This window comes from Triturus cristatus, chromosome 6 (genome assembly GCF_964204655.1).
Source record: "Triturus cristatus chromosome 6, aTriCri1.1, whole genome shotgun sequence".
Lineage (NCBI taxonomy): Eukaryota > Metazoa > Chordata > Amphibia > Caudata > Salamandridae > Triturus > Triturus cristatus.
In genome coordinates this window covers 1,677,209,028-1,677,223,998 of record NC_140589.1, presented here as the reverse complement: position 1 = coordinate 1,677,223,998, position 14,971 = coordinate 1,677,209,028, and the positions used below count along the sequence as shown (strand labels likewise).

Here is a 14,971-nt window from a genome sequence, read left to right as displayed (position 1 = left end):
ATAGGAGTCCGGAAAGATAATGTATATAGAATAATCAGTGTATTTATTTTATATCATAAAAACATTAAAAAAACATTAAAAACAATTTATCACAAAATCCATGAGGGAGACAAAAAGATTTTAAGGGAAGTACACAAGCAGCGATGTCTTATAGTATAAATCTCTCACAGGCACTCAAAGATGCATAGCTCAAAAACCGATAAGTTCATAAATGCATATTTCATAAATATGTCAAGTTTCTTTTCCAATTATATCCAGAGATATTGCCTGTGCCTTTGTGAACCTGATACTTTCTCGATGTTCAGAATCGTTGTGTAAGTCCTTCCCAAAAAGTCTGTACAAAAAAGCGACGCGTTTCGGTGGTATCTTATGATTCCCCACCTTCTTCAGGCTAGCACAAATGCTTGTAACACAACTCCCACAAAAGACTATATCTAGTTGGGGGTGTGCCAGAGACTTCAGATTGTCACTTCTTCATCAGTAACATCTTTCAACCACAGAGTATATCGTATTATTTTGCTTTCAATAATGGGGGGTAATCTCCTCCCTTGTGAGATCCTTCAAGGTGGCACCTGTGTTGCACTCGATAAAAAGTTGTAGAAACGTGCCTTGCCGCAATGGTTGCACTGACTGCTAAGGTCCAAGTTATATACCCCACAGAGGCTATGGGACTCCTTCTGTCACAAGCTTAGGTCCAAGAGAAACGCCGTATTTGATTAATGGTCCACTTGGAATGCTGGTTGTCGGGACTAAAAAGCCTCACGACCTGCCTCTAATCTCCGTCCGATGCTTCGAAACGCGTCGCATTTTTGTACAGACTTTTTGGGAAGGACTTACACAACGATTCTGAACATTGAGAAAGTATCAGGTTCACAAAGGCACAGGCAATATCTCTGGATATAATTGGAAAAGAAACTTGACATATTTATGAAATATGCATTTATGAACTTATCGGTTTTTGAGCTATGCATCTTTGAGTGCCTGTGAGAGATTTATACTATAAGACATCGCTGCTTGTGTACTTCCCTTAAAATCTTTTTGTCTCCCTCATGGATTTTGTGATAAATTGTTTTTAATGTTTTTTTAATGTTTTTATGATATAAAATAAATACACTGATTATTCTATATACATTATCTTTCCGGACTCCTATTGGTGCTAATATCTGGCTCTTGTGAGTGAATGTGAATGAACGGATGTATGCTACATAAGATACCCAAGGGGGTCTTGTTTATTTGACATAGTGTCTAAGTTTTGTTTGATCCAACACCTGTCCTGGCCTAAAGGCATGTCAGTAAATTATTCCATTATGGAGGAATGTAGTAGGGTCCACTATGCTTCAGAAGACTTGGCCATAGGAGTGGGAAGTGATTCCTTCGATCAATGCTGGGCAACCTGTAACTGCTACCACAGCTACCGCTGATTCCGACCGCTGTGTACCGCCTCTCCTCGCCGGACCCGCTTCGCGGGTCCTGCTTCGCGGAAACACAGCGGCTGCAACACTTCAAAGGGCTTCTTCCGACCGGCAGGGCTGCGAGGGTAGAGCGGGACTCCACGGACCAGGAGTCCCCGCGCGCCCGTTACCAGCTGGGCTCCTCTCCCTGCCGGCCCCGCCCCCTTGGGGTCCTTAGATCTCCCATAAAGTAAAGGTAACATTCCCGCTGCGCGGGAGCGCGCGGGAGGGCGCCGGGAGAAGCCCGGGACAAGGGCGGGACCGTCTGTGGCCGTCCGGGGTCGGACGAGGTTGGGTTGGGCTTAGAGCCTTGGTTCTCTGTACATTTTATCATCTTGTTACACCGTATACTACATTTTGCGTTATATTGTGGCACCATTATTAATTTCCAATTATGGCCCTAAGATCGGGCAAACAGCGCCTAGTGCATATTCAAACCTCTAAGGGTGTTGTCTCAGGCCCCCTCGATGCTTTTATCACCCGAGCCACAGGGATACTAGAAAAAGAAATTGAACTAGTTGAGCACAGATTGTCCCTGGACTTAGTTACTGGGAAACGCTCATCTATTGGTGCCCTGGCCCGTGTTAAAAGCCCTTTAACTAATGCTGTATTTAATTGTATCTCTACTTCAGAGACCGAAGTGATAGTTCATGTAGATGGGGACGGAGATCCAACATCCACGTCCAATGATAACATGGAACTGAAATCTGATAATAACCTGACCTGTTTAGAAGCGGACAGTCAAAATACGGAGGACGATGAGAGTAGCTTGTCCAGAACCCCACAATTATACGCTCCCACCTTATCCAGTATGCCCGTTTTTCCTCCAGTAATTACCAATCACGTTACTAATCAGGTTCCACGGAAAAGAAAGCATGCTTCAAGCTCAAAGGGAGAAAATGTACAAAAACAACCTAAAATAGATCATGTTAATAGTCCCTCTCATTCCCAGACCATACAAGAACCCCCAATAGTGTACTGTCCTTCATTGGTCCACTCAGGGTCTTCTAATCCTTGCCCAACATGTTTTAGTAGTGACGATGTCCTGTTGGCAAAAATGGAAGCAATGATTAAAACCTTATTGCTTCCGGTCTTAGAAAGTACCAGGATAATGTCCGCTAAAATAGATGTCCTGGAAGCAGCGATCAACATTAATATGGACCTCTTGCAAAACTTAACGACTACTAGTTTCAAGACAAGGGGCCCAAACCCCATAGGGGGTGCTAACCAAAAAGGGGGGTCAACCACAACTATCCCCGTAGGGACATCTTCTACCATTATTAATAAAAAACCACTAATAGGAGCAAAAACTACAGCTGCCACATTGACTACTGCAAGTAGAGCCCCTACTAAAGAAACACCAAAGGCTAAACGCCCAGTGGCAACTAACAACACGCAGGGGAAAAAACCTCCAGCAAATGGTGCAGTAAACCAACCTAATAACACTCCAGCACAGACATCTTTAATGGGTAGGGAGAGGAAAACCACTCTCCAAGATAGGAATCCGAGGACAGATAACAGAAATTCACGACACCCACCCAGAGTAAACTTACCTCCTGAAGCGTCACAATATACTATCGTTCTAACTGGAGTGGCCCCCCTAAGAGAGGGTATTAAAGAATCACAAGGGGATCTGCGGAATAAGGTCATCTTCTGGCTAAACAAACATCGCCCTCTCCCCCCGTCATCTCCCACCGAAATCCTCTATGTAAGGAGAGTAGAATGGGTAGGTAAGGGCGAAAAAGATCTGGAGGGTGACTGTATTTTAATTTCATTTAGAGACCCCTGGGTGGTGGAAAGAATCCAAAGGAAAGCTAGATTTGCCCATTTGGGTGATGTACAGACCTTACACCTTGGTTACTTTTACCCCCACACGTACCCAATTAATCAAATGGGCCTCAATCATTGGAAACTCAAAGGGGGAATGCCCCGGGAGCCCACAATCCATCACCCCCAATACTACCCTCCTCTCTTCAATCATTTCGAGGCACTGTCAGATCTAGAATGGGTTGACTGACTATGTGCACCGACCCAGTCACCGAACACAGCTATAGGGAAGGGGGAGGGAGCGCACATCCCATTTAACCCTACCTCGGAATTAGTAAAGGAGCAACAGTCCCTTTTCCATAACAACAATAGTATGTTGAGGGGGCAAAGTGAGGAAGAGGCTTCCACTTCCAATATAGATGTGACCAGTCTAACAAATGACATCTTACCGAGCTCCCATTCCCCTCCCATTGTTAGCAATAACCACGTAGAGGTAAATTCTTTAATTTCACATATGGTATCTTGGAATGTTGCCGGAGTCAAGACCCGCATGATTTCTGAGGATTGGTTGGTCTTTATAGGTAAACATGAGGTTGTCCTCCTGCAAGAAACATGGGCCACATCTCCGTCTTACATGGTTGGATTCACAAATTTTTTCAAACCAGCTATAAAAGGTACTAAAGGGCGGGCGTCAGGGGGACTGACCATTTGGGTAAAACAGGCCTGGTGTTTTTCAGTTTCTGAACTGTATGTGGATAATCCCGACATATTGGCTATAAGGCTGAGGGAAGTAGGGGGGCAGGAAATGCTTATTATTAACATATACTCTAGAGGCCTCCCTGGCGGCCGTTGCCCCAAGCTGATAGGCGCCCTAGATACATTACTAATGGGTTGGAATAAAGGCTCATTTATTATAATAGCGGGTGATATTAATTGCACAATTGAACCACTGTACTTGCCGGAAGACAATTGGGGGTTTGAAGAAGATGCGACCTGGAAAATCCCCGAACTTTCCAACAAATTACCAGTTAAAGCAACGGAGGCTGACCTGAATTGGACTGCTTTTTGCCTCACTTGGGGATTAAGGGCCGCAAACGGACGCACCAAATCGGACATTGGAGCCAATCCCACTTTTGACAATGGTGCGAGGAAAAGTCGTATTGACTACATCCTCATAAAAATGGAATATTGGAGCCTAATTGTCGATATGGAAATTGTAATGCGTCCGGAAAGTGACCATAACCCATTGTCCCTGAAAGTCAAAATGTATGGCATGAAAAGACTAGCGGAACCAGATCCAAGGGGGCAAGGGGTTGTAACCGTATCAAATGACCGGAGGAGATTGAAATGGTCAATCATATCAAATGATGCAATGATACAGGCCAACATTGAAAATGTGGTGACTAATGCTTTAAACAAAGTGAGGTCTGCTGTTGTTGAGAGGGGTCAGGGTGATTTAGATAAGATCATGGGCATTCATGACAAATGCTTCTCTGAGCTTAAAACTATTCTCTCAAAACCATGTAAGTCTAACAACGGGCACCAGAATGCTCCAAGAGCAAAATGGTATAATAGAGAGTGTAGAGAGGCGCATAGTCACCTAATAGAGAAAGTTAAAACCAGAGACCTAAGTGCAGTAAAAGAGGCCAGACAAAGGTATAAAAGAGTTCAATGGGAGGCAAAGAGGGAATGGGAAGATGATTTTTGGGCAGACCTTTTGGACGCTAGCAAATCCAACAACCAGACCAAATTCTGGGATATTGTTAAATGCGGAAAAGACGGTGAATTCCGTACCCCGTCTAACAACGTATCTCCGGAAGTCTGGATAAATCATTACTCCTCCCAATTTTGCACAGTAGTTGTTGACCCTACGTCTGCATCTAATCTGCTACCGGCAATACCCCCTGGCAACGTGACTATGTCCTTTACAGAAGCGGAAACGGAGCTTGCATTAGGCCTAATCAAGAGAGGGAAAGCCCCTGGGTTAGATCAAATTCCAGCAGACCTATTTAAGCTAAACTTAGGCCTTTGGGTACCCTATTTAACTAGCATATTTAACACTATAGCGAGAGGTGCCCATATACCCAAGACTTGGAAGGGGGCAGAGATCCTCCCTATACACAAAAAGGGTGATAGATCGAACCCAGGGAACTATCGCCCTATCAGCCTAATTGACTGCTTTCAGAAAGTTTTTGCCCGTATGATCCTGGCGAGGGTCCAAGGGTGGATTGAACTAGAAGGAATACTGTCCCCGCTACAGGCGGGCTTTAGATCTGGTATAAATACCATTGACCAGGTTCTGAGGTTCTGCATGATCTTTTGGAAGGTCGTTATACTGGGGGGTGGCACCATCTTCGCTGCTTTCATAGACTTGAAATCAGCTTTTGATTTGGTGCCGAGGGGAAAATTATGGCAGGTACTAAGGGACCTAGGAATGCCGGGAGAATTGGTGGAGATGATTATTAGACTACACGAAGATAACTTTGCCAGGGTAAGATGGGGGTTACAAGGGCAATATACTGACTCATTTCCGGTTTCACGGGGAGTCCGTCAGGGGTGCGTTCTCGCCCCCACCCTCTTCTTACTCTTTATAGATCAGGTAGTGAAATTCTTCGGGTCTACTAATACTGACGCACCGTCCTTGGCGGGGACTAAATTCCCAATGTTGATCTTTGCGGACGACACCCTCCTCCTTTCAAAGACTAGGGGAGGCTTACAGTTGGCTTTAAATCACTTTGAGGAATATTGTAAACAGAATGACCTTCAGATAAATGTGGGGAAAACCAAGTTTATGGTTTTCTCCAGGAAAAAACCTATACGTAGTAGTGTACAACTTAACAGGGTTAACCTGGAACAAGTTGATACGATGACGTACCTGGGGGTCACCCTGGATTGCCGACTGTCTTGGAAACCACAAATAGAGACCCAACAGCTAAAACTTGCCCAACTGACTGGTTGTCTTTTGCGTGAGCAAAAGAAATCAATCACTAAAAGGGTTGTCCCCGCCCTACAAATCTATGATGTTAAAATTAATGCTGCGACACTTTATGGGGCAGAGTTATGGGGTTTTATGGACCTCTCGAGTTTGTATAGGATACAGTGTAGGTTTCTTCGTAATCTGGTAGGGCTGCCCCAATCAACCCCACAGATCCCACTTTGCCACGACATGGGTTGCCTTCCAATATCGGACATGGCAAGATACAGAGTAGTGTCCACTTGGAGGCGCATATGGACTTCGGAGGATTTGGCTCTCTTTGCTAAGGAGCTAACCGAGGTAAAGGCTATGTGGGGATCGGAGCGAATCCCATGGCTTCGCTCGGTGAAAAGGAGCCTGCATGACATGGGCTTGAGCCATCTGTGGGTCTCGCCAGGTACGAACAACTTTCCCTCGAAAAAGGAATTTAAGGGTTTATTCTGGGCCTCAACTCGCCTTCCCTTGGCACATGCCTCCAGTTCTGAAAACTTGACGGGGCGTTTTTTAAGTTTTAAATTGGATCCAGCCCGGGAGGCATACTGGGACCTTATCTCCAGGTCAATGGATAAAAAACTATACCACCAATTCCGAGTGGGCTCACTACCCCTAAATTCCTTTACCTCATCTTGGGGCAATAGCTCCACCAACCCTTGCAGTCGTTGCCCCGGATGTAAGGAAACTGAGGGTCACTTTTTGTTCGCCTGTCCTCAATACAGAGAACCCCGCTTAAAATGGTTAAAACCCATTTTTAAACGCATGACATGTAAAAAATCCTCGGACGCTATTTGGGCTCTAAAAACAAATACCTCTGATTTTATCGTGATATGCTTGGCTAAGTACTTAGGCTGGGCATGGGCAATCAGAGCTAGAAGGAACTTAACTGCCTCTTGATCATAAAGTGCAATGTGCATAGTGTTTACCTGTATATGTCTAATCAACTTTTATGATCAGCTACATCCAATGTCTTGTTTCGTTTCAAAAACGGTTTAATAACTTTTTAATTGTGGTTTTTAGACTGATTGTATATTTGATAAACATATTGACTTTATCTTTCTAGTATGATTTTGTATAATGTGGAGACTTTGAAACTGTTTTTAAATACTTGTCTAAATTGTCTTTTATGATTTTATTATCGAAATAAAGACATTAAAAATCTGAAATCTGATAACATGGCACATTAATTGGACGACTTTTTCCTAATAGGCACAGCAGATACAGAGGAATGTGCTGACTTATTGGCCCAATTTCAGGACTTCATTCACGATGATGTGGGTGTGCCGCGGGCACAGGAAAAGACAGGGGGCCCGGTGAAAGCAATCACTTTTTTGGGAATTGATTTGGACTCTGGGCGTGTGGAAGTCATTCTTCCCGCAGATAAGAAGTTGAAGTTACTGGAGCTGTTGCACACAATTTGTCAAAACCCATGTCAAGGACATTCAGGTTCTTTTAGGGCATCTCAATTGTGCTTTGCTTGCTGTGCAGGGAGGACATTTTGCAGGCATTTGGGAATGGCTCTGGCTGGAACTGCGTTGCAGCCTCACAGAGTGCGTTTGAAGGCAGGGGTGAAGGAGTATTTAAGTGTGTGGCAGACATTTTTGAGAGACTTTAACAGGATTCCTATGGCAGAGATGGGAGAGCAGGTGGAGTGCACATTGGAGCTTTTCTCAGATGCTGCAGGTGGGCACGGTTTTGGCATTTTTTGCAAGGCCAGTGGTTACTCTAAGAGTGGCCAGAGGATTGGATTAGAAGGTTAACAATTATAACCTACTTTCATATTTTTTTTTGGAGGGGTGGTGGTGTGCCTATGGGGGGACAGCATTTTGCAAACAAATCTGTCAAGTTAATGCTGATAACTTGGCTGTGGTGAATATAGTCAACAAGCAGTCGGCGAGGGATCCCAAAGTTTGGCAGCTGCTGCGTGTTTTCGTACTTGAATGCCTGAGATCTAATGTGATTTATAAAGCACAACACATTGCGGGAGTTGACAATGAAATTGCTGATGCTCTCTCTTGTTCTCAGTAGATGAGGTTCCGCGGGCTTGTACAATGGGCAGAAGAGACAAAAACGGAGATGTAATTTCACTTGTGGTTGGTGGGAGAGTGCATGTGATTCAGCTTATCATTGGTTCCCTGTCAGTCTATGTGGTGGGTTTATGGCGTGGCATAAGTAGAGTTCTTGACCTCGAGCATAGCAGTCAGAAGAGAGGTTGTAGTAAACTACAATATGGAACTGATTGAGAGAGATGTCAGCGGTCACAACAGTTGGTAAGCTAGCGGGTGTAGCTTTTTACAGGAAGTTAATCTGGAGTTATGAACCGTCATTAGGGGAAATGGGGAAGAGGACTGTGGAAGGATGGGAAAGAGAAAGCGGCAGCAGGAGCAAGGTGAGGCGTCCACTGATGTTCCGCATTTTGAAGGGGGTCGATACTTCCGCTGGTGTGCAAGCATGACCCTGAGAGTTTGCTGTTCTCCTTGTTGATGAGTGGTTGTTTGGGTGGCTTTCAGGTGGCTGAAGTAGTGGGGTCCTGAGGAAGAGAAGGTATTAGGTGGGAGGATGTCCGTGTGTGTGGTATGACAGATCTGGTTACCCAAGTCAAAAACTGATCACTTAGGGAGAGGTGTTTGTGTTTCTTTGTAAGCATATCCAGACAACCTTATTTGCATATGGGCATGGTGGAGGAGGCTGTAGGTGCACAGTACAGGTTTGGGGTACGTTTTTTGGCATGCAACCGGAACTAGGTTCTCAGCGTTGCAGGTGCTGGATGTGTTGAGGAAGGCTTTGAAGGGAGTAGGTTTGCCGGAGCAGGAATTTAGGGCCCATTCTTTTCATATTGCGATGGCTATGGAAGCGGAGTTAAGGCGGTGGGCGGTGGGAATTTGCGTAATTTCGCGTTCCGCGGAGAACGCGAAATTGCTCAAAAGTCTGCTTTCCGTGATTTCGCGAAATTTTTTGCTTGTTCGCGTTCTCAAAATGCGTGTTCGCGAAATATTTCTCCCCGAGCATGCAAACAGCGATTGTGAACAGGAAAAAAGCATCACGAACAAGCAATTCCGCGTGTTAAGCGGAATTTCTGCGTGTTCGCGGAGATTTTTTACCGTTTCGCGGAGATTTGCTTAACGCAATTACGCAAATTCCGCCCACCCTAATCTGCTGCCGAGGTTTACATCGAGCCCTAGATCTCTTAATGGGTCTCTCAATGGGAAGTTATGAGCTGGCCAGACAATCAGAATGCTCATTTTACAGGCTACTGGTACAGGCCTGTCAAGTGTCAACCCCCTGTCCTTGGCGTGCTGAGGGCAGACCCTTCACCTCAACATCCTCAGGCTAACGGCAGATAGGGATCGCCGTAGGAGCTGCTTTAGGAAGAAGAGCGCTAATAGAATGACTGCATTTACTTCCAGGACTGTAACATCTGCTAATTATCTCCCCATGCTATGCACCCATGGCTGCGGCTGGGCACATAACTGGAAGCGGAGTTAAGGCGGTGGGCAGGTGCAGACATCAGGAGTTTGGGGAGGTGGAGGTCAGATCATTACCAGAGATACGCAAGGCTGGGATGGACTTTGGAGTGAATTACGATAATTTTGTTTCAGGTAGTGTTGCAGGTTCTGGGTGCGAGCAGAGAGGTGTGGATTTGTGGGCTCTCTTTTGTCAAGTGGGCATTGTGCCATGTGAAAACCTGGAAAGGTGGAAAACAGCTGGGGGACAAAAATACAAAAGACACACAGATGATGGATGGAATTCAGAGTAAATCAAACATTCACCCCCAGTTAAGAGATATGGTTAAATCCATCGTTCTTTTGCTCACCATGCCACCCAGTTTAGACCCAGCCATATGCAAATCGGTCTTGACCCTGTTCCTCATGGGAACAGTCCAGCCCGAACTGCCAAGTCAGGTCCTCCCTGGTCCGGAAACAAGCATCCTGGGACCGGTTTCGGAGCATCACCCCTCATCAGCCAGGCTCGCTTGAATCCAGTGGAGCCCGGGACCCATGTCTTGGCATACCCAGCGCACTTAGGGAGCGAAAGCAAAAGACACACAAACTCTCTTTGATCAAAGGATGCCCATGCCCGGACATGTTGGTGATCCATTTAGGTGAAAATGACTTAGTAAAGTTAAAAGGATTATCTCTTTTGAAGTGCAATAAAGAAGTTTTGAAGAAGTTAAAAAGGATGTGGTCTGGTACGTCAATTGTGGAGACAGAGTTATGGAGGGAATGGAGAGGGGCAGTAAATCCTGCAACTATTGCCAGGGCACGGAGAAAAGGGAACATAGAAATGAGTAGATATTGTAAGAGCGAGGGAATAGTTTTCTTGAAACACATGGACATTAAATATGAAAGTGGTGTGCTTTATTTTCTGGGATGATGGAGTGCATTTTTCTGTGTTTGGGATTGAATTGTATTTGCTGCAGTTGAGGAGAGTTATGTCGGATTTGTTGCGTTAGTATTCAAGAATCAGCTAAGTGATGAGGAATGCTGGAAAGTGGACAGAAAAACTAACCTTTTCTGGTAGCGGTTTGTTGAAAAAGTTTTTTCAGTTATCCAAGGAAGGTTGCTTATGTTGTGACCCAGTCGAGGATGTGGGGAGGAGGAGTTGTGGGCGGGGGTGGTGTAAAGCAACAAGAAGGTAACAGTTTCCATTTTGCGTGTGTGTTTAAGTACACACACACACACATATATATATATATATATATATATATATATAACCACACACACAAAAACATTTATACTTACCTTAAAAAGAGTAACCATGCGTGGAAAAGGCATGCGTGGTAACAGCATATGCGTGGCAAAATATTCCGTGGTAATAGCTGTGTGGTAAAGGCAATGCGTGCTAATTCCCGCATTGTAGAGGCAGCTTCCCTGTAAATGTGTGCCTAAAGTAAACGTTCTTTTATAGAATTGCTACTTTCTTTGTGCCTAATTTAATCAAAACACACAAGATGGCAGTGTTGAGCTGAATTCCTGACATAGAAAGCAGAGCTTACTGATTCGGAAACCAACAGATTCCAAGGATAAAACGTTGGCATCGAGAAACTGTGCTGCAGAACTTGGTGGCATTTTAAATCAGCTCCTCTTCAAAAGAAATGGATATTCACATGCAGGCCAGTCAAATTCTACTAAACTAGCAATGAAACGAGTTTCGGAATTAAAGCTAAAACAGATCTCTATTTCAGCGCCCTTTAGTTCCCCGACTCGTCTCATTTTGTAGTTTGGTAAGATTTCACTGGCCTGTAGGTGAAGTGAACATTCTTTTTTTTTTTAAACGGAACCGAATTTAAATTCCACTAAGTTCTGCAACAGTTTCTTAATGCGAACATTTTATCTTTAGAGATTGCAGCCTTTTTGCAAGTTTATTTTTAGGAAAGACAGGGCAAAAAGACATACAGCGCTAATACATATCTTGTAGTTTGCATGCAGCTTTTTGATGACAGTTAATAGCTCACTATGCTATATTAGAATTTGAACATATAAACTGTAACAAAGGATCCCTAGGACTCAAGCAATAACCCACTGACCTATTTACATTATATATACTTTGTGATCTGCATGGTACACATTCTTTGCAATAGGCACATTAACCCACTGCACTACCTTAGGATGAGTTAAACCTTCCACTAGACAAACCTACCACTCGCTCCAGCTTCAACATTAATCACTGGAATGATCTTGACGTTTTTATTGATGGCTAAAAATTGCTGGAAACATGGAACGCAGCTGCAGGTGCTTTTAAAACGAAAATATGCTTGCAAACAGGGCCCCCCCAACCCAAGTCAGCGCCGGTGCGGTGGCACCGATCGCACCGCCTAGATCCGGCCCTTTAGTAAACTCTACTTACTTCTACGGACATTAACTTAACTCAGCACTGCCATCTACTGTATTTTAATGTAATTAGGCACATTTAATTCTACAAAAGAACGCTTAGGCACTAATTTTCTTCCGATCATTTTCACTTTGTCTATCGCATCTTCATTTACAACCCAGGCAAAGTAAATGCATGCGTGGTAAATGGCTATGCCATTACAAAAGGCTTGTAAATGTAAGTCTATATTCTAAATGATTTGTTGTAAAGGTAATATACAGAGGGAAAATACGGCCACTAAAGGGATGGAGGTCAAATCTTCCGCCCCTCTGGTGGATCTGCTGTAGGCCTGGGCGGTAAATTCCGTTCCACTCGCGGAATTTGCGTAATTTCGCGTTCCGCGGAGAACGCGAAATTGCTCAAAAGTCTGCTTTCCGTGATTTCGCGAAATTTTTTGCTTGTTCGCGTTCTCAAAATGCGTGTTCGCGAAATATTTCTCCCCGAGCATGCAAACAGCGATTGTGAACAGGAAAAAAGCATCACGAACAAGCAATTCCGCGTGTTAAGCGGAATTTCTGCGTGTTCGCGGAGATTTTTTACCGTTTCGCGGAGATTTGCTTAACGCAATTACGCAAATTCCGCCCACCCTAATCTGCTGCCGAGGTTTACATCGAGCCCTAGATCTCTTAATGGGTCTCTCAATGGGAAGTTATGAGCTGGCCAGACAATCAGAATGCTCATTTTACAGGCTACTGGTACAGGCCTGTCAAGTGTCAACCCCCTGTCCTTGGCGTGCTGAGGGCAGACCCTTCACCTCAACATCCTCAGGCTAACGGCAGATAGGGATCGCCGTAGGAGCTGCTTTAGGAAGAAGAGCGCTAATAGAATGACTGCATTTACTTCCAGGACTGTAACATCTGCTAATTATCTCCCCATGCTATGCACCCATGGCTGCGGCTGGGCGCATAACTGTAAGGAGGTTATTAATAACTGCTACTGCCCGCAGGTATGGGCAATAATGCTTCATTATGACCCTGGGATGTGGAGGGCTCCCCTGCAGATGTTAGGGTAGCCGAGGGCCAATAACGAGGCACAGGTCTTCTGCTCAACATGCAAGCAGCTAGCTTCCTGTTTCAATCGGTCTCATTTAGACTATTCCACCTCTCCGACCCAGGCCTAAAACTCGGTTCAATAGACTTTAAAGGCTGCTACAGCCCTCATGGAAGGGCTATAATGATATAGTAAGCTCCCAGAAGCATTCAACATAGTGTAGAGTAACTCGGTAAGTGTCAGGTGGGCACCTAATGGACTTAACATGTTCAAGTATTTTGTTACTACAGTATTTGATAAAGTGGATTGCAGATGTATTCTATGTTGCTGGTTTCTTTAGAGAAAGTAACTAATATTGAAACAAATATACAGTTGTTATCGAAATAATCCACCTTTCTATAACGTTGCTGTATCCTTCACCTGCTGCTAAACATGAAACGTTTTAACAGAAGCAGATCATTTACCTGCATTGCTTGAAGTGCTCGATGACGAGGAAGATCTCGAAGAGGAGGAGGATGAAGAGTGAGAGGAGGAGGATGAAGAGTGAGAGGAAGACGACGAGGAGGTACTAGAGGACGATGTTGAAGAAACAGAAGAAGATCTGCTCCGACTTCGCTTTCGCTTTCTCTTTGTTCTCCCTAAAGCAAATGAAATGTTTGTTTTGAATGGCAAAAGGAAAATCCTAAAAAACAGCCAAAGTTAAAAGTCTCTCCATGCAAAGATCAGTTTCTTACAGACTACAATTTGGTTTCTAAATGTCACTCACTTCATACAACCACACTGCCGAAATGGCTACGAGAGCATTTTTTAAAAATGGTACTTCCCACGAACAACTCCCTGCCATACAGAGTGCTGTAATTGCTTTAAAGAGCCCTGAAAGTCCTATCAGTGTAGTGCCATGTTCATCCAGAAGGACTTCTTGCGTGGCTTATCTAAGGCTCCAAAACAAAAAAGAAAGAGACCGGATACACAGATAGTTCCAGTACTTACAAAAACATGTTATCTAAATTCTTCATTTCGAAATGACATGGCAAATGTTGCAAGGTGGAATATTATGTGGTATGGCACAGAGATGATCCTCGGTTTCAACAACAATAATCCTTAGCTCAGTCCTGGTAGTGTGGCAAAAAGCAATCAGGCATTATTGGAGGAACATGTGTTAAGTATTTTACAGTACCATTATGGTGTATAAGTAATTGTGACAACACAAAAGAAATCCAACGCCAATTTTGATAAAAATAGAGCTTATTTTTATAGATTTAAAGACACCAAAATGAACTTTGTTTCATACATACAACTGGAGTTGTATATTTTTGAACTGTTCAAAAATAAATTAAGTAAATCTTTCAAACTGGTACCATTGAAATATATAGAGGAAACACAGGTGACACGCGGTCACTTGCAGGGTGATGTGAAATCCTACAATCTGAAGCTCTTGTTTTAGAATCTGAATCTCTTGTTTTTTAATTAAGCTGTGCTTCATCCATGCTCATTTTTGACCTGTTTTTCAGCCTGGCTCTATCCATGTCATCACAACTGTATAAACATTAGGTAACTAATCCAAATTGAGACATTGAAGGCTGCGTAAACATGCAAAGTTAGCAAAAGAACAGCCGATGTCTGCACTGTGGATTTGGTGTGTATTTTAAACAATGATAAAGCCTTAGACAAAGTTTGTTCAAATAAGCCTAGCTTGTTATGCAGCTTCAAGACGCGACAGTTGCACAAGGCACCAAGGTTGTTGATTCTTACCGATGGTCTCATTTGTGTGATCTTCCCAAAGCTCTATTTACCTATGGGCGTTCCTAGTCTGTGATTTTCCCTATATAAACTAATGTAACCATCGTTCAGTGTGCTGTCTCCTTGGGTATCACTATGGTACACATTGGATGGAGACCCATTCTGAATGCTTAAATAAATTACC

At 44.0% G+C, this 14,971-nt stretch overlaps 1 protein-coding gene across 4 annotated transcripts in view; it reads right to left on the bottom strand.

Annotated features, from left to right (window-relative positions):
* Positions 1–14,971, bottom strand: part of LOC146821801 (uncharacterized) — a 149,555-nt gene that overhangs the window by 72,613 nt on the left and 61,971 nt on the right. For all 4 annotated transcript variants that reach the window (XM_085612848.1, XM_085612847.1, XM_085612849.1 and 1 more), the window contains one exon: positions 13,512–13,685. In XM_085612848.1, the coding sequence (XP_085468974.1) occupies positions 13,512–13,685 (174 nt within the window). The remainder of the gene's footprint in view (positions 1–13,511; positions 13,686–14,971) is intronic.